Source organism: Arachis duranensis, chromosome 5, assembly GCF_000817695.3.
Source record: "Arachis duranensis cultivar V14167 chromosome 5, aradu.V14167.gnm2.J7QH, whole genome shotgun sequence".
NCBI lineage: Eukaryota > Viridiplantae > Streptophyta > Magnoliopsida > Fabales > Fabaceae > Arachis > Arachis duranensis.
Genome location: NC_029776.3, coordinates 1,789,814 through 1,812,592, shown reverse-complemented (window position 1 = coordinate 1,812,592; position 22,779 = coordinate 1,789,814). Strand labels below are relative to the sequence as shown.

The 22,779-nt window shown below is 35.4% G+C and overlaps 2 protein-coding genes across 2 annotated transcripts; both read right to left on the bottom strand.

The window, feature by feature from the left end:
- Positions 1–989: 989 nt before the first annotated feature.
- Positions 990–7,836, bottom strand: LOC127747805 (ankyrin repeat-containing protein NPR4-like). Its single transcript, XM_052262509.1, has 4 exons — positions 7,720–7,836; positions 7,192–7,622; positions 5,842–6,423; positions 990–1,283 (listed from the first exon to the last, which is right to left on the bottom strand). Exons 2-4 carry the CDS (start codon positions 7,600–7,602, stop codon positions 990–992), a joined length of 1,287 nt encoding a protein of 428 aa, XP_052118469.1. The 5' UTR covers positions 7,603–7,622; positions 7,720–7,836.
- A 972-nt stretch (positions 7,837–8,808) lies between these two features.
- Positions 8,809–11,081, bottom strand: LOC107487008 (uncharacterized). The gene is made up of 3 exons (XM_052262507.1): positions 10,736–11,081; positions 9,178–9,675; positions 8,809–9,027 (listed from the first exon to the last, which is right to left on the bottom strand). The coding sequence occupies exons 1-3, from the start codon at positions 11,079–11,081 to the stop codon at positions 8,837–8,839; spliced, it is 1,035 nt and encodes a 344-aa protein (XP_052118467.1). The 3' UTR covers positions 8,809–8,836.
- Between the last annotated feature and the right edge of the window lie 11,698 nt (positions 11,082–22,779).

The following is a 22,779-nucleotide window of genomic DNA, read 5'->3' as shown; positions in this document are numbered from 1 at the left end:
TTTTATGGGAAGATTTTTTTTTGTTAGGAAATGTAATTTATATTCAGATGAAAATAACAAAAATTCTTATTAAGTAATTTTTTAAATATTATTTAGAAAGCGATCGATTAAAATAGAAGGCATTTTTTGCTCTTTTTAATATATCTTTTTTAATAAAAAAAAGGATTGTATTCAACCCAATTTTTTTAGATAAAAAATGTTTTATTAATATTAGTATACCAATATGTAATGCTGTGTGTATTTATTAAATTTGTACAAAAAGATTTAATCAAGAATAAAGTATCGTTTTTGTCTCTAATGTTTGGGAGAAGTTCTATTTGTATTTCTAACGTATAACGTTTAAAAAGCGATTTAATGTTATTCTATTATCAATTATACTAATAAATTAGATTATATTTTTCGATCATTTTCAATTAGGTCTCACTTGGATGTGTTCGATTTTCATATTATACTTATTATTTGTGCTTATATTCAATTATATCCCTAGAAAAGTGAATTATATAAATGTTGTAGAAATTAGTTTCAACTGTTGATGAGTTATTTTTCGGAGTGGATTATCGATTCTATTCCAAATATTTGTATTCTAACTTCAAGAGAAGATTTCTAAAATTCAAACTAAAGTATTCATGATGTGTAATTGACATTTAAACGTTAGGGATATAAATAGAATTTATCCCGAACGTTGGGATAAAAACGATATTTTATTCTTTAATCAATAAGAATGTTAACGAGTGTTGATACACAAATATTAATTAAATTTTTGGTGACTTAAATATTAATTAAATTTAAAATAAAAAAGATTAGTTATACTATAAAAAATTAAAAATTTTAATTAATAATTGTTTTATTGTACTCAATATTTTATATAGTGTCATAAATATTTAAATATTGTGTAAAATGAAAAAATAAGACAAATATAATGAAAAATGGAGGAACACAAAAATAGTTGAACTTGGTGCAAATTTTGTGTGAACTTGGTGTTTTAACTTTTAAAGCATTTGAGGTTTACATGGAGGCGGAGCAACAATGATCATTGTGGCCTCTCCTTCTCTTCGAAGAAGCAAACAATGATATTGCATCTGCCACAACGAAGACGGTAAATGCCTTGTCAAGCAGGAACACGGACACGCTGGTGTTCTGGTTGCCGCAAAGAGGATTGTAGTGATAAGAGTACCGACAATGGTGAAAGCACCAGCTGTGTCTTTCACCCACTTCTCCCATGCTTTCGCCAGCTCCTGGTGTTGTTCTTTAAATACTTCATCAGGCTTTTTTCCAGCATTGTTCTTCATAAAGAATATATAGATTAATAAAGAAAAGTGATCAATCGAGTTTTCGTCGTTAAATGATTTGATATGTTTGACTAAATTATCATTTAATTGCTCTTAATTATCATCTACAGATAAAATTTTCAGGTGAAGATGATTTCTTTTGAGTGATAATTTCATGTTACTAGTCACTAAAAAAAAAAAAAAATCACCCCATGCAAGAGTATCTTAAGACCTTAAACCATTGAATTTCGCTTTGCATTTGGAGAGCTGCACCGGGCCTATTAGCAAGAGCAGAGAAATGCCCCAACAGTGCTGCTAGATGTAGAAGGTTATTGCCAAACTCTCGCGCGAGAAACAACTATCTCCTTGCGACCATGAACACTATGTACGAGGTTAAACATGTTGAAGTTGACTATTTTTTATTTGTATTTGAATTTAGTTTAAGGGAGAGGCGAATTTGCGTGTACTGCACAAAGATAAACTATTTTTGCATTCCTTCATTTTTCATTATGTTTAGCCTCCTTATTCTTCCATTTTATACCATAATAAATATTCATTACATTATAAAAAAATATTAATAAATATAATAAAATAACTGTATTAGACACCCAAAAAAAATTTTGTATTAATATTTTTTATAGAACTCAATAATATTTTTTAAGTGAAATCAGCAGCAAGAGCGAGAGCCGTAAGTGGTATGGTTGCAAGCACCATAGCAAGTATTAGAAACAGAAAAAAAGTGCTGCACAAAATGCAACCATCATGGATACCACGGACAAAAAGAGCGCAATTCCATGGCAAGATCCTGAGGAAATCTCTCTCAGCATAAAGTGACGTAAGGATCCAAATAAAAATCAAGACGGAAGTAGCAGCAGCAAAGAGAGACATTGCATCTGTTATGATGAGAGTTGTGACAATAGAGTGTCACTTCCTTGGGGAATTGCCAATACACACACTTCCATCTCGGAAGATTTATAATTCAGGTTCATTGCTGACTTCAAAGAGATGTTTCAACTTTCAATGCCTCAGTCCCTTTCTTGATCAGAGAAAGCATAGGCTAGAGATTAGTGAATGCAGCCAAAGGGATGCAAAAGCTCACATTTATGAGAACCTTCATCATCAAGGCTTTGGGCTTCGCAAATTAAGAATGTAAAGATGTTCTTTTTGGTTTTGTTTTTAATTACATATTGCAAGTCTTCTTTCAAATTATCATTTAGTTGTACATTATGTATTGCCAAATTATCAAACAATATTTTGGGGAGATAGTAAACTCACTAAACTTATAGGTAGCTAGGATCAGCCAACGGCAAAAAGTTGTTTTAACAGATTAGTTCATTTCCCATGCTGACACCACCAAACAAATGAACCATATAAAAGATATGGTAATGGAGCAGGAATCAGAACTTTTCCCCCAATGAATTTTTTGTACAGCAAGTCATATGATGGACAAGACTAAGTTTCATTAACAACTACATATAACTTTAACCCGAAACACTAGCTTTTAAGCTGCAGATAAGTTACACAGAATTCACTCTCTACAGTCTACACACAATCCAAGTAGTTTTCAAGAAAAAAATTGCCAAATTAGGAATGAGGGATCATATAACATAAACAGAACCTAAGAGACTATAACGTGGGTCAGCTTTAGTACAATTTGAGCTACAAGCTATTCCAAAACAAGGAATCGCTCTTGCTATTAGTGTTAGGTTATCTTCCTGCAAATACCACATGTGGCGGCAAGTATATATTGATCCTAATTGCCACCCTCCACGGCCTCTGCCTGTCCGCTCTGTTGAGGGTCATCAGCCGCAGGCTAATCATTCATTGTTCTGGACCTAAGATCATCATTCCCAGGTAGTTCGCCAAGTCTCTCCTGTAGATTATATTGTATTTTTAGTCAGACATCACAGGCAAATTTTGCACAAGTAATTTTATTTGCTGAATAAACATTCAAATACACATAATTCATTTCAATGGACCTATTCTTTGCTGCCTATTACTCTAGCGAGTGCTTATTCAGTGGCGGAACTTGAAATAAAATTTTGGGGGGCCACATAGAAGATAATTGTCAAAATGCTTTTGATATGGACTCCATTTAAGATAAGCTCGTCTAATCTCATTTCTCTGGTTTTGGTGATATTGCCAAATTTAAAGCCGTTTTTCAGGATCTCGTTCCAAAAAATTAAGGTCAAACTTATCAGATGTACCTTTTTGAACTTTTAAAAGTTGTATCTCACTTTTTTCGCGATTCATTAAAGTAGAAAAACTATCTACATGTGTTGATATTGTAAAAATTATATGTTCTCCTTCTTAAATATTAGTCTTCCTCTTAAAAAATGCATCAATTCTTTAATTTTTCATTATTATTTTATAATAAAATTTGAATATATATCCTGTAGAATATGTAAAGAAGAAGTTAGAAGAACAAATATTAAAAGTACTACTAATTTTTGTATAAAAAGTTTGGGGGGCCGTAGCCCCCTTGTCTTAACTAAGCTCCACCACTGTGCTTATCAATCTGCAAAAAACCAAATGTCAAAGAATACATGCTATGCTCGGATACATGGATAGGGTATAAGGAAGATTAAGGAGAGAAAAAGTACTCTATTCGTTAAGTGATTAATTATTATAAAGAGCAATCAGTGACTGCTTCATTGCAGACCTGTGTCTGTGGTCTGAATTTCAAGTTTGGCGGGTTGCTGTAAAAATGCTCTCTGTTACCCTGCGCGTTTGTTGTGTATTCATCAATTGCGTAAATGATTCCCTCGAGTATGGGATTGTGGTGCACATGTTAATTGCTGTTTAATAATCAAGCCTCGGTTTGTCATCTCAATTCAATGACGCTGGAGTCTATTCTGCATGCGTAAGTAGTTAGTTAATTTGGAATTAGGATGTGTTTGGACTTTGGATAGGCTTTTTAAATAAATATTTATTTTATTTTATGGGGAGATCTTTTATTAGAAAAAATTATTTTTCATTGACAGAAAGTATTTGTATTTTTTCAGGGAGTCGTTATTAAAATATTTTTAGAATTTTGTTCTTTTAAAAGGTGATCGATTATAATAGAAGTTTTCGCTCCTTTTAATAAAAATAAATCTTAACTTGTAATACTAAGAGTTCTTTTTAGATGAAAAAAACTAAATGATTTAGTTAATCTACTACATAATAAGTTTATTATTAGTGAAAAATTTTAAATGTTTTTAATTAATAAATACAAATAAATGTATTAAAAAATTAATTTTTTATATTTTTAAAAAATCTTTTTTTAATATATAAATTTAACATGTGTTCTTAAAGCACAAGATAGATAAGTTTTTATAAGTATATTGTATGTATTTTTATCCATTTAAATTCTTTTCATGCATATTTTTGTTTATTTATTCTATATTTTTTTTCAATCCAATTGAAAACTGAATTCTCAAGTTTTGGCGCTTACATGATTTAGAGGTTTACATGGAGGTAGAGCAATAATGATCAATGAGTTACTTAAATAAAGATATTTAAAACGTCTTTTTTTAAATATATTTTTTTAATAATTAAAATTTAACTTATATAATTGATTAAATTGTATTATTGTTGTTAAAATTAGACCAATTAAATCGATTTGATAAAAAAATTGAGAAATTAAATTTTAAATCGATCTAAATTAATATTTTTTATAAAAATGATTACAATATCCCTATTATAAAAAAAAACTTAAAATATTTCTATATATAATAAGAATATTTTAGTCATTTTTTATAATAAGAGTATTATAGTCACTTTCTATAAAAAAATATTAATTTAGATCAGTTCAACATTTGATTTATCGATTTTTCAGTCAAATCGATTTGTTTGGTTTAATTTTAATAAAAATAACATAATTTAATTGATTATATATGTTAAATTTTAATTATTAAAAAACATATTTAAAGACATTTTAAGCGTATTTAAGTAAGTCACTCCTTAGTGGTCATCATTGTGGCCTGAACAAACTGGATCAACTATCTCCACTACCCACCTAAGAGGGGCAAAACTTCCTGCAATGCGGGAATTTATCCGAAGATGAAGATGGAGGAGAAATTTCTCTAAGATAACTATAGAGACCCAAGTAAAAATTCTCGTCCCGCTTCATGATCTTCAAATAATACGAATTTATTTAATTATCTTTAATATTTTAGTTTTTTTATAGGTATTTTAATAATTTCATATATTATAGATATTTTTTTTGTATTAAGACTTATTTTATGTTTTTAGACTTGAATGTTTGAACTTTAATTAATTTATTATTTTAAAATTCGGACAAGATATACTTATATGTTGTTTAACTTGTTTCAATGTTTTTACTTTTAAAATGTTTTTATTAGGAATTTTATAAGAATAGAGAGAGAGAGAGAGGGAATGGAGATCTTGGTAACACTGCGGGAAAACGGAGAATGGGGAATAAAGCTCAGTTATCCCACCCTGTTGACCTGGAATAATCAATTGTGCTTGAAAACAACCACGATGTTCTGTTATGTGCAACATCAAAGTTACAAAGTTATGAATTAGGTGCTTAACGCTTAGCGTTTTGTTTTTTAATTGAACTGCACACATTAGACATGGTGGTAGAATCGAAAATCTCGACGAAGAGGCGTAGCTGCGATGGGATAAATACAATAATAGGAATACTTGCAAGTACGATGGCACCTATCAGCAGCGGGTGATACGCTTTTCCTTTGAGCATGGCAAGAAGTGCTGCACAAAACGCAACCATCATGCAGACCACCGATAAGAACAGAGCCACCAGGGCTGCTAGCAGTTTCCATGGCAGCACCTGCAGGAAATCTATTTCCGTATAACGCGACGTGAGGATACCAATGAAGATCAAGACTGAAGTTGAAGAAGCAAAGAGTGATATTGCATCTGCTACGATGAAGACATTAAATGCCCAGTCATGCAGGAACATGGGCTCGCCGTTGTGCTGGTTGTTTCCACCAGGGAGAGTGAAGGCGGCGGCAAAGAGGATTGTAGTGATAAGAGTACCAACAATGGAGAAAGCACCAGCTGTGTCTTTCGCCCACTTCTCCCCCTCTTTCGCCAGCTCCTTGTGTTGTTCCATAAATATTTCATGAGGCTTTTTCCCATCTTCGTTCTTCGCCTCCTTACACTTGGGATGCACAATTTCCTCCACGGCCTGCACTTGCAATAATAATAGGTGCTTAAGAACCCAAAAAAATACTTAAACCACTTTAATAAAAACTCTAAAAATGTCTTTTTTTTTTAAGACGTTTGGATGTGTCATGTTATTATTTATTAAACTAATTAATAATTTATTTTTTAATAAATTAGAACAAAATCGATTTATTATAACAATAATAATAAATCTAAATATTTGTATTATAATTATTAGATCCGATTTAATTTGATCAAATTATATAATCTAAATCGAATATCTTTAAACTTTTTGATAAAAAGACAAATATATTTTTAATTTTTTGTTTTGTGGATATTTAAATTCCTAAACATTTAGATCTCTAAAAAAAGAGGGGTTTATTGTTATTGTTATAAAAAAATAAGTTTTATTCTAATTTGTTATGAAATTTAAAATAATCAGTTCATTAATACGTCTAATAATAATACAAAACGTAAGCGTTTTTACAAAAAAAACGTTTTAAACATATTTATAGTGCTATTTTAGATAAGTTTTTTCGAATTTTTTTTTAAATATAAAATAATTTTTATCTGTTAAATTTTTTTTATAAAAATAAAAGAATAAATATTTTTTTAAAAAAAAATTTAATTTATTCATTCTCTTTTTATGTTAAGATAATAAGTAAAAAATATTAAATAATTTAACATATTTAACTAAATTATTATTTAGCAGATTTTAAGTCTTATCTTGGTGAAACTCAGTCACCTGATTAGTCACCGTAACAAATTTCAAGTGAGAGTAATTAAAGACCTTAAACCATTGAATTTCGCTTTGCATTTGGAGAGCTGCACCAGATCTATCAGCAAGAGCAGAGGAAGGCCCTAACCGTGCTGCTAGATGTAGAAGGTTATTGCCAAACACGTCGGTGCGAGAAAGAACTATCTCCTTGCGTCCGTGAACATCGTGTATGAGGTCAAACACGTTTTTTTTGCGATTCAAAATCGCATGCGCGAATATGCCTCTCTTGTTTCTATCAGTGGCCCATAAGAGGTCTGGATTAGCTTTTTTCATCAACTCTATGAACTCAATGGTTCCATACTTGGCTGCCTGCAACATTGCATCATATGCAGAAGCATTTCGAAGCTGCGATCCATCAAGGCGAGTAACTTTTTTCCCCAAGCAACTCAGAATTTGATCAACCCTAAGGTGGGTCTTTTTCATTTTGTATATTTTTTTTATTCCTATGAGATATTCAATGAAATCAGTTACTTTAGAGACTTAAGTTGTTTCACAACAAAAACTAAAAATAAAAATTTGAAGGGGAAAAAAAAAACATACCTGAGATTTTTAGTAGAGAATTTTGAATGAATAAGTGAATGGGTGCAAGCAGTCGATCTGGGGGGAAAAGAAAAGAGAAAAAAATTTCAACACTTTACATGCCTTTTGTTCATTAATTAAGCTTTGCACTGATAATATCCCTCATATATATATATATATATATGGTGTAGAATGTTAATTGATAAAATTAAGAGGAAATTTTTTTTGCTATAATTTTAGGCAATTCAATTCGATATGCATTCTATGCGTTCTTTTGTTTATTTCTTGCTGTTTGTAATGTAGTTTTGACCAGGTGAAAACTCAGCTGCAGTCGACTTCACGTGAAGTTGATACTTGAGAATCGTTAGATGATTTGATTGATTTGATTAAATTTTCATCTAACGACTTTTAGATATCAACTTCACGTGAAGTCGACTTCACCTGAGTTTTCAGCTTTGACAAGGCATGATTCAACTCATTCGATGAGAAAAAAAATACCTTCCATGAATACATACCTCCTAAAGTTCTCATAGATGGTCCTTTATTCCAGGGAACACTTGATACCATCTTGTCGTGTACTTCTAAATCTGGGAATGAGAAAGCGCTTGCTTTGCTAAAATTTTTATTTTTTAAAAATAATTTTTAAAAGATAACATTTTAAAAATAGTAATATTTTAGTAAATTAAATTAAAAATAATTTTTAATAAACACAAATAACAATAAGTATGTTTGATAAAATAATTTTTAAAATTTAAAAATATTATAATAAATATAAAAAACTTTTTTAAGTGCTTTTAAAAGATGTAAACACAAATTACAAGTACATGAATTTTTTATTTATCAAATACAAAATAAAATAAACATAAACACTTTTTAAAAGTTTTTTACTAAACCAAGCCTATATATGTAGTTAGGTGAAGAATATTTATATTCTTAAAGAAGAGTATTTTTTTTCTTTACGTGTCCTAACATAATAACGATGCTTGGATTCAAAATTGAGTTAAGAAATTATTACTACTACTATTATATTAAATGAAAAAATATTTTTATGTAAAAATAATAATCAAGATGTTAATACTATTATTTTGAAAAATTTAACCATCTAATTCTTAACTATAATCTCGCTCATAAGAATATTTTAATGTATATAGTCATATATAACAAGACAATACTCACAATCGTAGATCCAATGTAGAATCCCAAATCTAGTGCCACTGGGGAATGCAGAAGGCTTGTGAACCAATGCCTTTAAGGGTCGGAGACACTCTAATTCATGAGTAAGGGGTAGCTCATCACCCGGATGTTGTAGTAGTAATTGCAAAGCAACATCTACCATATCAATCCAACAATAAATTAAAAGAGCTCATTTTAAAGTGTACTGTAAATTAAATATTAATCCAAATTTTTATCGTATCAACTTCACGTGAAGTCTATTTCACCTGAGTTTTCACCTAATCCAAAACACAGCTAATAAATTACCAAATATTTCAGCGCTGATACATCGTGAAAGGAGCAAAACTGCATTGTCGGCATTGTCGAACATATCCCTGGGTGTTTTAGAATAGAGGTAGGAAGTCATTTTCTTGTGACCCACAGCGGCAGCAAGAAGAACAGGTATCTCGCCGTCTCTGGTCTTCATCTTAAGCAGCACCTGTGCGCAACCACGAACACTACTTTCTTCTACCAAGCACTTTGCTATGCTTTTGTTGCCGGTAAGATCAGCAACAAGGGCGAGAGCCGTGTAACCGCGGTTGTCTTGCATTTTAAGTAATCTTTCTCCGCCTTCGGCTACCAATTGCTTTACCATGTCCTGGTGCCCCAAGATTGCCGCCGTGTGGAGCACTGTCCTACCAGAGTGGGAAGTAGAATAATATATAGCCATGTCCTCCCGGTTCAGGATTGCCTTTACTACACTCCAATTATTCTCTTCCACACTCATGAACAACTCGCGATATTCAGGATCATCCATTACACAACCTGCAATTTTCATAATTCAAATTAAACATACATGAACTACGCACCCATCGTACGCAATAACTAGTTGAACAATGAGAGATGCCAACAACTCGAATAATGGACTGTGTTTCAGACTCACTCACAAAGGTTATATCTAACTAATTTAAAATTTAATTTTTAAAATTAAAATTAACTTTTTTTTAAATTTATTATTTATGTTGTTCAAAAAAGCATTGTTTAATAGGGAAAGTACGAGGAGCTAATGAAATACTTGTACAATGTATATAATAGAAGTTTGGGGAGTATTAGAGATATAACCATTAGTGTTACCTTTTCCCATCAACTAAAACTTTTGGGATGAGTGGTATCATGACATAGTATCAGAGTGCTAGATCTAAAAAGTCAAGAATTCGATTCTTGATAAATCCCAAAATCAGAGATGTTCATTGTATATATTGTACAAATAGTCTATTGTCAGAATGTGTTTTAAGTCTATTACAAAGATTATATCTAATTAATTCAAAATTTAATTTTTAAAATTAAAATTAATTTTTTTAATCTATTATTTATATATGTTGTAAAAAAAATATTATTTTTCTATATTTTTTCTGTATAATTATTTATGTGTATTTATACTTAGCCGTAAGTTTTTGAAAAAAGAAATTAATAATGAATAAAAATACAGAAATAAAAAATATATTATAATCGTAAATGAAGAGTAGTGGCGTATAATAATAATTAACAAAAATATTATGTATATATAAAAAATTAGCCATTAAATTAGTTATTATATATTTATTATATATTTTAGTTAGTGGCTATTTTTTTTTAAAGTAGTATATTTGTAATTGGATCAAGATTTTTTTAAAGATTAATAAAATGATAAAGTGAAAAATTAACTACTTTTAAATTAAGATACGAAGACACATATTTAATAAAAATACAAAATTAATAGTAAATTAGTGATTAATTCCTCTTCTTCAATTTTATTATTTTATCAATATTTTTACTGAAGGAAAATTAATTGTAATTAATAAGACAGGCCTCGCATCCTTCATATCCAGGCAAGTGGCGTTCATACCTTGTTCAATATCTATGTCGGCTTGTGAGTTGGACCCAAAAGACGCAGTCAAGTGGTTCCAGGCTTCTTTGGCGGTTTCAAAGCGTCTAATCTGAGCAAAGGTATCTGAAGTGCATGAGAGTTGAATGATGTGCAACGCATTTGCGTTCTGCCTCTTCCATTTTCTTGATCTACCTTCCACTGCTGCTGACGCTTTGTCAGCAGCCGCCGTAGGAGGAGTATCAGCAGCCGCCGTAGGAGGAGAATTACTTTCCACAACGTCCCATAGACCTCTTCCCATGAGATAGTTCTTCATCAGAACACTCCAGTTTTCATAGTTATATTTCGTGAGTGCTTCCCTCGTCATTGTCACTGTCATTGTTAATTGCTTTACAATCTGATGAGAACCGGCCTTTAGTTTGAGAGGTGAGGAAGCTAAGGGGAGGAGCTACTTCTACTACTACTACTACTCTCTCTCTCTCTCGTATTATTTGGATGACCAAAGCGAAGGAGAAACGTTATTTGGTAAGCTTAGTTAATTATAATGTGAATTCACAATATGAAGAAACCAAGAGTGTCCTAAAAAAGGTTTTTTCAACAAAAATTTAATTGTTGTAAAGTGTTCTTTTATTATAAAATCTCTAACTGGGACGGTTTATGTAGTCTACGTCTTTTCAATTTCTATTTGGATTTTTGTGAGAGTTTCAACTATTACAAAATTTAAAAGGAATTAAAAAATATAAAGCCTGATCCAAAACAGATGAAGCCCAAGATCTATAAAACCCACACATTTGCCGCCGACTAACAACCTCATACTTTAAATATGAGTTCATAACAACCCAACAACGCCTAAATAAAAGAGAAAAAGATAACTACGAGTTCATAACAACCCAACAACGCCTAAATAAAAGAGAAAAAGATAACTACTCGATAAGATAGAAAGGGAAATTATAAAGGTATCCCACGTCACCATTCCAACTGTATAAATATCCCTTTTATCTCAGGTATTTTTTAACTCTAATTTATTAAAAGTTTGTTTAAACTTTTTGCTAATTTAAGTATCGGAGTCTCTTGTAAGTACCACTCCACCTTTATCAAGAACGCAGATGGTGGCACCTTCATACCAGAACGTCAGACTCAACCTTAAAAGGAACTTAGACTTCACGTTCAGACCCAAATAACAGTTTCAGGTAACTTCGGAACATTGACGCTGTTGTTGAAAGCCTGATAATTGATACCGTATGATGGCAGACGATATCCTAAAAGACAAACACACGACTTCTGATTCAAAGGCCTTTCAAGAAGAGCAACACAACAATGATCACGCAATCATTATACCTCCCTGACCTGACAAAGGGAAAGGCGTTGTTGAAGATACTCATCCTACAAATCAAAGAGAACGAAGAATAAGTTCAAAAGGCATTATGTGAACTACTACACGAGATATAAAGGGTTATACCTACAAAAACAGCAAAATGAAGCTATGTCACTACAAAAATTTGCGAACTACAAGTTGGGTATAATAGCACAACATTCAAATAAACAACTCCAAGAAGTCGGATAATTCTCATGAGGTTGAGAATGGATCCAAATCTACCCATCCCTATCAAAGCAACCATAGGGATAAAAAAAATGTAACATATTCCACTATAATTCAAAATGGCATCATTATCTAGGTGAGAATGGCACCATTTAAGGGCAAACTAAAGCACATTCAAAACCAATAATGAAACTCAGAATTTACAGCAACAACAAAGTCAACAACAAATGTTCATAAATGATAAACAACGAAAGCTACTACTACAACAACAATGGCAGCAAGCGCATTTTCCAAAAAGCAAGAAAATCTCTATAAATAGTGACAAGAAGTCATATTTTCGAAGAGACTATTTTCTATGAAAGACATCAAGACAATATTATCAAAAACATCACCCAGCAAGAAGCATCATTTAACCATGGTAGTAACAAAACTAAAAAGAAAGAAAAAACCAACCTTAATGATGAACAGAAGACAAAGAGAATGCGCACAACAACAATACAAACGGATGATCCCAAATGTCTCAAGAAACACAAAAGAAGACTCGAAACAGGATTCCAAGATGGAGAAATATCGAAAGAAGACTTGATTAATGAAAATAAAGAAGAAAGAAGTTTTGAGAGAGATGAAGCAAATTCTCAAAAGTTGAAAAAATGAAAAAGAAGAAAGAAAAAAGAGGATTGTGTTTATATAGCCACTAGGGATAAAAAAAATAATTTTATCCCTCATTTAATGACATGCACGATTACTAAGGTAACCGAAAAGATATACGAGCGGTTATAAAAAGATGTAGTTCAGATTTGAATCACCTCAAGTAACTGACTTGTCTATCATGGCAGGACATACAATTCGACTTGTCTGAGTAAAAGCTACAAGAAATCAAGAACGACTTAGAAGTGCTTGAGCCCAACTTGAAGAAGCTCGGCCTTAAGCAGGAGCACTGTTTATACCCTAGCCCAAAACTTAAAGCCAAATCTAAAACAGATGAAGCCTGAGATTTATAAAACCCATATAACTGACCTTGTCTACCCAACCTTTTGGCAGGACGGTTAACAAACTCATATTCAAAATATGAGTTCTTAACAACCCAACAACCCCTAGATAAAAGGGGAAAAGATAACTACTCGATGAGATAGGAAGAGAAGTTACAAAGGTGACCCCTAAGTCACCATTCCAACTGTTTATATACCTCCTCTATCTCAGGTATTTTTTAACTCTAATTTACTAAAAAATTGCCTAAAATTTTTGTTGACTTAAGTATCGGAGTCTCTTACAGGTACCACCCACACCTTCACCAAGATGTTGGACAGTGGCACCACTACACCAAAGACGGAGGATAGCGCCCAAAATTTCCGGCCATTAATCCAGCCGCCGCCGCAACTAACAGAGATACCAACCATTGTCACTCTGCCACCGCAACTTTTGCTTGAATAGTGGCCACTACATGAAGAATCGCCGTAATCAAGATCTTTATCCTAATTAACTCAATTATTCAATCAAGATCTTTGAAACCCCTGCTCTGATCCATCCTCCATGGTGTGCGAGAAATTCCTAAGATCTGTTCTACCCTTCGCGTCTGTGTGGTTGTGGAGTAGCGCGGTTGCCATCCATCCTTGTCTCCCTGGCGTTGACCTTTCACCTCTCCTCCACAGTCCGTGAAACCCCTGCTTCCCCCTCCATGGTGTGCAAAATCCCTAATCTCTTCTCTACTTACTTTCATCACATTCTTTGATGAACATGCATCATGTTGTGGCCTATATTTGGGATTTTTTCAATTATTACTTGTGAACACAATAAACATTGCTGATAATAAAACTAATTGAAACCTGTAGTTAGCAGTATATTGAAAGTGGCATTCTATTCATTCCTATAACGCATTTAAATTTAAAGGTTTAACCTCTCCTCGATGTTTTGTCTCTGATCTTTCTACTTTTTTTCTAAACTTTTAGTTCGTTCTTCTCTATTGCTCCTTCGTTCTTGTTTTCACTTATGATCACCTATAAAGTTTAAATCCTATTTTTCTCAAAATTTGGTTATATCTTTGTGGTTCAGATTATGATTTCAGATTATTTTGATTCAGTTTTTGTCTATATCTAGTTGGGGTTAATTGTGGCTTTTTAGAGTTAGGGATTTGAATTTATATTTACTTGGATTTATTGTGTGCTTTGTAATTTCTTTTTGTCAATCATATTCTTATTAATGGATTGCTAAAGTGAAGACTCTATCTTCAAATCAATACTACACCTATGATTTAGATATTATGTATGCCTTTGGTAGTGTGAGTAATTTTATGTAATTTCAATGATCACTTTACACTAGGTTCCTAACCTTCTTCTGCTAGTTTTTGATAGGAATAAAACACAATTCCCTACTTGCAAGAATCAGAGGAGCAACAATATCCACTCACAACAAGTATTAACACCAGCACAATAATACCCAATAGCAGCGGAAAAATCACATAAACCAAAAATTATAAGCAAGCTAACACACCAAGATTTTTAACGTGGAAAACCTCCTCAATGAGAGAAGTAAAAACCACGAGTCACCAAGACCAGGATATAGCTTCACTATGATGAAAAATAGGGTACAAGAGAGTCACAAATTACTGCACAAAACGTGCATACAACAAGCCAAACAACCCAAGCTTCAAAGCTTTCGAAACAAGAACAAGAAGATGAAAATACCACAAAAAACAGAGCTGCTGTGCGTGCCCAATATCTCTAGCTACAGATGTCGAATTGAAGATCCGAACGGTGAAATCAAAGAACCAGATGTGTAGAACACACTGTCCAAATTTGAGCTCGATCTAACGGTTAACGAATCTGCAGTGACCAATTTACAGAGACAGCTTTGTGTATGTGCGAAAATGACTTTCTCTCTTCTCTTCTCTCTAGTGTTTGGTGTTCTCCTTTCAAATGACCTCTCTCTCTCAACCCTAACTCACCTCAGCCACTTCAACTAATCATGGGCTTGGATACTAGCATTTGGGCTTTTTCTCCACATAGGAAGGGAGCCCAAAAACCCAACAAATCTCCCCCTCACGACTATGTGGAGGTAACCGCCAATCCGGCGATTAAGCAACAAACTTCAAACTTCCATCTTGATAATGCCTTGGTCATCATATCAGAACCATTTTCATCAGTATGAACCTTTTCAAGTTCCAACAACTCAGCATCCAAAACATCACGTATCCAATGATACCTCACATCAATATGTTTGGACCGAGAATGAAAAGTAGAATTTTTACCAAGATGTATAGCACTTTGACTATCACAAAACAACACATACCTCTCTTGAGTAGACCCGAGTTCCTTCAAGAATTTCTTCATCCAAAGCATCTCCTTGCACGCTTCGGTAATGGCAATAAACTCGGCCTCGGTAGTTGACAAAGCAACACATTTTTGCAATCTTGATTGCCAAGACACAGCTCCACCCGCAAAGTTGATCAAGAAGCCTGAAATGGACCTTCTAGAGTCAATATCTCCTGCCATGTCTGAGTCAGTGTAACCAACTAGAATAGGCTTATCACTTCCATAACACAACTTCATGTTAGAAGTACCACGAAGATATCTCATTATCCATTTTACAGCATTCCAATGCTCTCTTCCTGGGTTTGAAACAAAACGGCTAACACAACCAACAGCATGAGCTATATCCAATCTTGTGCACACCATAGCATACATTAAACTACCCACGGCTGATGCATATGGAACTTTTTCCATGTCTTTCTTCTCTTCATCACTTGATTGACTTTGCTTGCAACTCAATTTGAAGTGTGTAGCAAGAGGAGTACTAACGACCTTTGCTTTCTCCATTTGGAACCTATGCAACATTGTCTCTATGTATTTCTCCTGTGACAACCAAAGTTTCTTCTCCTTTCTATCACGCTCAATTCTTATGCCAAGAATCTCCTTTGCTGGACCAAGGTCCTTCATTGCAAATGACATTGCAAGTTGCTTCTTCAACATATCAATCCTAGAAGCATTCTGACCAACAATAAGCATATCATCAACATATATCAAAAGGATAATAAAATCATTACTAGCAAACTGTTTAACAAATACACAATGATCAGAAGTAGTCTTCTTATAGCCTTGTTCTGCCATAACAGACTCGAACTTCTTGTACCACTGTCTTGGAGCTTGCTTCAAGCCATACAAGCTCTTCTTCAGTTTGCAAACATGACCCTCTTTGCATTTTACCATGAAACCTTCAGGTTGTTCCATGTAAATTTCATCCTTAAGATCGCCATGAAGGAAAGCAGTTTTCACATCCATCTGCTCTATCTCTAAATCAAGACTTGCAGCCAAACTCAAAACAGTCCTAATAGAAGATCTTCTCACAACCGGTGAAAAGATTTCATTATAGTCAACTCCCTTTTTCTGCCTGTAGCCCTTGACCACCAATCTAGCCTTGTACCTTGGACACTGAGAATTTTCTTCATGCTTCAACCTATAAACCCACCTGTTCTGCAAAGCTTTCTTTCCTTTTGGCAACTTCACAAGCTCAAATGTTTGATTATCATACAAGGATTTCATTTCATCTTGCATTGCATCAAACCATTTCTTATTTTTCGTCACCTTCCATAGCTTCCGTATAACATTCAGGTTCTCCCCCATCAGTCAAGGTCACATATCCATCAGTAAATGTTACATACTCACTAGAAGGATACCTCGTTGAAGGTCGTCGCTCTCTAGTAGACCTCCTAGGATGGAAACCTGGTGGATCTTCAGGTAGCTCAGGTTGATTATTAGCATCATCATCAACTGGAGCATCAATTGGATCTCCCATCTCCTGGTCATCAGGAACCAAAGGCTCATTTTGTTGCATATGCTCCTGATATTGATTCTCTATTTGTTCTGACGAAGGAGGCGGCTGAACTGGATCTACATCAGTCAAGTCACTGCTCTCTTGTGATTGACTCTTCTTTGCCTTATCAATGTCCTCAATGGTCTGGTCTTCAATAAACTCTACATCACGGCTCCTTACAAGCTTCTTTTCAACTGGATCATAAAGCCTGTAACCAAACTCATCTTGACCATACCCAATAAAAATGCACTGCCTTGTCTTCACATCCAACTTGGACCTCTCATCCTTTGGAACATGAACAAATGCTTTGCATCCAAAGACTCTCAAGTGACCATACGAGACATCTTTACCCGACCAAACATGATCCGGAACATTATTGTCCAAAGCAATTGTAGGACTCAGATTAATCACATGAGCCGCTGTAAGTAGCGCTTCACCCCAAAAGACTTTAGGTAGCTTAGCTTCACTAAGCATACACCTAACTCTTTCAATCAGTGTTCTATTCATCCTTTCTGCCAAACCGTTCAACTGAGGTGTTTTAGGAGGTGTCTTTTCATGCCTAATGCCGTGCTGCTTGCAATACACATCAAATGGTCCACAATACTCACCACCATTATCAGTGCGAATACATTTAAGCTTTTTACCTGTTTGCCTCTCAACCAAAGCTTGGAATTGTTTGAATTTTTCCAAAGCTTGGTTCTTTGTTTTTAAAGCATAAGTCCAAAGCTTTCTTGAATGATCATCAATAAAAGTAATAAAGTAAATAGCGCCACTAAAAGACCGTACCTTCAAAGGACCACAAATATCGGAGTGCACCAATTCCAAGAATTCTGATTTTCTTGAAGGTTGATGCTTCTTGAAGGATAATCTTCTTTGTTTGCCAGCCATGCAATGAGAACATTTCTCCAACTCTGCATTCTTCAAACCTGAAAGAGCATCCTTTCTAGCCAAATAGCTAAGTCCTTTTTCACTAATATGACCAAGTCGTCTGTGCCACAAGCTACAAACTTCTTTACTTTCAATCGCATTCACACTACCTTTTGCAATCATGGCATGCATCACATACAAACTTGAAGTACCTTTTTCTCGAGCCACCACTAAGTTGCCTTTAGTAAGCTTCCATTGTCCAAAGCCGAAAGTGTTTACAAAGCCTTCATTATCAAGCCTTTTAACTGAAACCAAATTCAAGCGAACATCTGGAGCGTGTCTAACATCTTTAAGTAGTAGCTTCATTCCCATATTGGTCTCAAGACAAACATCTCCTACACCAATAACCTTGGCCAAACCATCATTACCCATCTTAAGCACTCCAAAATCACCTGGAGTATAAGAAGTGAAGAACTCCTTCTTCGATGTAACGTGTATTGATGCGCCACTATCAATTACCCAACTGAGCTCATCATCAGAAACAAGATTGACCTTGTACTCATAATCAGCAATATCAACAGTAAGAAGATCATCTGAAACAGAAGATACACGATCATTACCACCATCATCCTTCTTTTCTTGCTTACCTTTGTTCTCCTTTTTCCAAAGATAGCAATATTTTTGAACGTGACCCATTTTGTGACAGTAGTGACATTCAACATTCTTGTATCTTCCCTTGGATTTGCTCCTGCTTTTACCTCTACCCTTTTGAACTCTATTCTGATTTCTCCCCCTGGTTTCAGTGACTAACATTTCAGAGTGTGACGAAGAATTCTGCGTCTTCCTTCTCATCTCTTCGTTTAAAATGCCACCTTTAACAAGTTGCATGCTCACTTTACCATTCGGAGCAGAATTAGTGAGAGAGATATAAAATGTCTCCCAAGAATCTGGTAGAGTATTTAGCAACCACAATCCTTGAACCTCATCTTCAAACTTGATTCCCATGCTTGACAACTGATCCAGAACTCCTTGAAATTCATTCAAGTGATCTAATACTTGTGACCCCTCTTTGTATCTCAAATTCATCAACATATTCAACAAGTACAATTTATTGTTGCCAGACTTGGAAGCATACAAGGATTCAATTTGATTCCACAAAGTCCTAGCTTGAGCCTCATTAGCAATATGATTGTAAACATTATCATCCACCTCCATTGCCTAATAAAACCACAAACTTGTTGGTGTTCAAACTCCCATTCTTCATCTGTTTTAGATTCTGGTTTTTGTGTAGAAAATACGGGTAAATGTAGATTTTTGACAAACAACAAATCTTTCATTTTGCCTTTCCATAGATGGTAATTAGTGCCATTCAAACTTATCATCCTAGTAGAATTATTTGCCTCCATCTTTCAAGCAAGTTATAACTAAATACCCAAAATTGAGCTCTGATGCCAATTGATAGGAATAAAACACACAATTTTCTACTTGCAAGAATTAGAGGAGCAACAATATTCACTCACAATAAGTATTAACGCTAGCACAATAATACCCAATAGCAGTAGAAAAATCACATAAACCAGAAATTGGAGCAAGTTAACTCACCAAGATTTTTAACGTGGAAAACCTCCTCAATACACATTAAAAAAAATTAAAATTAATATTTTGATTTCATATCACAATTGATTTCAAACTGCGCATGACTATATATACGATAATAATTAGGGGTGGCATTGTGGCAATGAGCAAAGTAGAATAAGGTTTAAACTCAATTTTAATTCTATTTGCGAGTTTAATTTATTACTAAAACTTAATCTTATTCTATTTAAGAGTAGGATTGAATTTAAACCTAATTTTAATCTAATCTGCAGTCAATTGATAGATATCTAATTTTATCCGCAAATTTTTATAAATATGTACTGTTCATACCCTGGCCCAACGATAAAGGCCCAGGTCCAAATAAAAGGCCTAACCCAAAAGATCAAGCCTAATCAAGTACCGACCTTCATATAAGAAGTCGGTACCATCCACGACTCGCCTTAAAGAAGTCGGGTATGAGATTAACTGGCAGATAAACGCTCATTTGAATGAGTAACCGCCCCTAAAATCTCTCTAACCGCTTCATAAAGCCATATCTTAACCTCCCCCAAGATAATAGGGACGGTTACCACCCTAAAAGATACGGCACTACTCCAACGGTGGTTATTGGCTCACCACTATAAATACACTGACACCCCTCAAGTATCTCTAAATCCAATACTCTCTAAGACCTGCTCACACCCTTGCTAACTTAGGCATCGGAGTGTCTTTGCAGGTACCACCCCCCATTCATTCGCGAGCACAAGTCGGACGGAGCCTCCCGAGTTACAGATTCACCCGGAGTCCTCCTCCCTCATACACTTGGGCCGCTAAACGCCATCCATCATGATTAATCTCCGGTTACCTACCGTAACATTGGCGTCGTTGCCGGGGACCCGAGAGATCATCCCTAGATGGCAGATAGATCTCAGGAAGAAGGCCATGTCGAAACAGATTCCGAACAAGAGAATCTAGACATGGGCAATGACAATGACGATAGGGCCCAACACCAAGACAACGATCAACACAGAGAGGGTACCTCCGGAGTAAAGAATCCGAAGGTAAATTCCTCAGACGGGCGCGAATCAGAAAAGGGAGGACCATCCCACGTAGCCGAACTAATGGGATTGGTCCATAGCCGCCTGGAGCAATTGGAGCAAGAGCGGGAGAAACAAAAAGAAACCGAAAGGTACCTCAAAGAGGAGATGGAACGGCGAAAAGAGTTGGAAAGAAAACTCTTACAGCTGGAATCCTCCCTCAAGAACTCTCGCGATGAACACGAAGATCAACTCCCGGGCGGAGAAGATCCTTTCAGCGAGGACATAATGCGGGAAAAAGTTCCAAGGAACTTCAAAAGCCCTGATATGGACCTCTATGATGGGACCACAGATCCGAAGCATCACCTAAGCAACTTTAAAAGTCGGATGTATCTAGCCGATGCCTCCGACGCTACGAGATGCAAGGCATTCCCGACCACTTTATCGAAAGCAGCGATGAAGTGGTTCGACAGCCTCCCTCTGAGATCCATCACTAGCTTTGAAGACCTCTCAAGAAAGTTCTTGATGAGGTTCTCAATTCAGAAAGATAAAGTAAAACATGCACCGAGCCTCCTGCGAGTAAAACAGGAGGTCGGAGAGTCTTTACGAGCCTATATGGAAAGGTTCAATAAGGCATGTTTAGAGATCCAAGACCTGCCCACAGAGGCAGTAATAATGGGGTTAGTCAATGGACTCAGAGAAGGTCTATTCTCACAGTCCATATCTAAAAGACACCCCGTTTCTCTAAGTGATGTACAAGAAAGGGCCGAAAAGTACATCAATATGGAAGAGAATGCAAAATTAAGAGACCTGAGTTGGCGACCCGGACCTACTTCCTCCTCTAGGGAGAGAGAAAGGGAAGTCAAGAAGAAGGAAGAACTCGGTCTCGAGAGGCCCAGGAAGTATCACTCTTATACTCCTCTAAAGACTTCTATAGTGGACGTATATAGAGAGATTTGTAATACTGAAAAACTGCCACCCCCAAGACCTATTAAAAATAAAAAAGGGGGAAGCCGCAGCGAGTATTGCGAGTACCATAAAATATATGGTCACTCCACCAACGACTGTTACGACCTCAAAAATGTGATAGAAAAGCTGGCTAGAGAAGGTCGGCTTGACAGATATCTCATGGAGAGGTCGGACATCCATGGCAAAAGAAAGCGAGACGATATGGACAGAAGAGATCCACCACCACAGACCCCTGAGAGACATATCCATATGATCTCAGGAGGATTTGCGGGAGGCGGAATCACCAAATCTTCTCGCAAAAGACATCTCAAAAGAGTCTACCAAGTCGAGGAAGAGACACCCGACTTCCCCACTATCTCATTCACAAAAGAAGATGGGCAAGGGATAATCCCCGGGCATGATGATCCCGTGGTGATAACTATGATCCTAGCCAATGCCCATCTCCACAGAACCCTAGTAGACCAAGGAAGCTCGGCGGACATCCTTTTCAAGCCCGCCTTCGACAAGCTAGGGTTAGATGAAAAAGAGTTGAGAGCCTACCCCGACACCCTATATGGGTTAGGGGATATGCCAATAAAACCACTGGGATTTTTACCCCTTCACACCACTTTTGGAAAAGGGAAAAAATCAAGGACTCTAAGCATAGACTTCATAATCATCGATGAAGGGTCAGCCTACAATGCCTTAATTGGCAGGGCTACCCTCAATCGTCTTGGAGCAGTGGTATCAACTCCCCACCTCTGCATGAAATTCCCGACTCCAGGAGGAATAGCAACGGTAAGGGGAGACCAAAAATTGGCAAGGAAGTGCTATAACGAAAGCCTAAATCTGAGAGGGAAGGGCAAAGAAGTCCACACCATAGAGCTAGGCGGCACAAGGACCAGAGAAGAGCTGCGACCTCAACCGGGAGGAAAAACCGAAGAGATACAAGTCGGTGAGGAGGAAGGAAAAAACACTTACATAGGAGCCAATCTAGGGGAAACCCTAAAACAAAGGTTGGGTAAACTCCTAAGAGCTAATTTCGACCTCTTCGCCTGGAAGGCTTCCGACATGCCCGGGATTGATCCCAAGCTCATGTCTCATAGGCTCTCGGTTTACCCAGGGTCCCGACCTGTACAGCAAAGAAGACGCAAGCTCGGCCCAGAGAGGGCCTCAATAGTAGAAGAGCAAGTACAGGCGCTCCTGGAAAGCGGCTTTATTAGAGAGGTCAAATACCCAACGTGGCTAGCCAATGTAGTGCTAGTCAAAAAACAAAATGGTAAATGGAGAAT

Bases quoted from the DNA above. Each gene is read 5' to 3' on its own strand.
- LOC127747805 (XM_052262509.1), bottom strand. From the start codon at position 7,602: ATGAAAAAGACCCACCTTAGGGTTGATCAAATTCTGAGTTGCTTGGGG. The intron at 6,424-7,191 runs GTCTTTAATTAC...TTGCAAGTGCAG, and splicing joins GCGAAATTCAATGGTTTAAG to GCCGTGGAGGAAATTGTGCA. The intron at 1,284-5,841 runs GTGTGCAGTTCA...TTCTTTATGAAG, and splicing joins ATTCTACCACCATGTCTAAT to AACAATGCTGGAAAAAAGCC.
- LOC107487008 (XM_052262507.1), bottom strand. From the start codon at position 11,081: ATGACGAGGGAAGCACTCACGAAATATAACTATGAAAACTGGAGTGTT. The intron at 9,676-10,735 runs GTATGAACGCCA...TGAAAATTGCAG, and splicing joins CGACATAGATATTGAACAAG to GTTGTGTAATGGATGATCCT. The intron at 9,028-9,177 runs GTAATTTATTAG...TTGATATGGTAG, and splicing joins TATCAGCGCTGAAATATTTG to ATGTTGCTTTGCAATTACTA.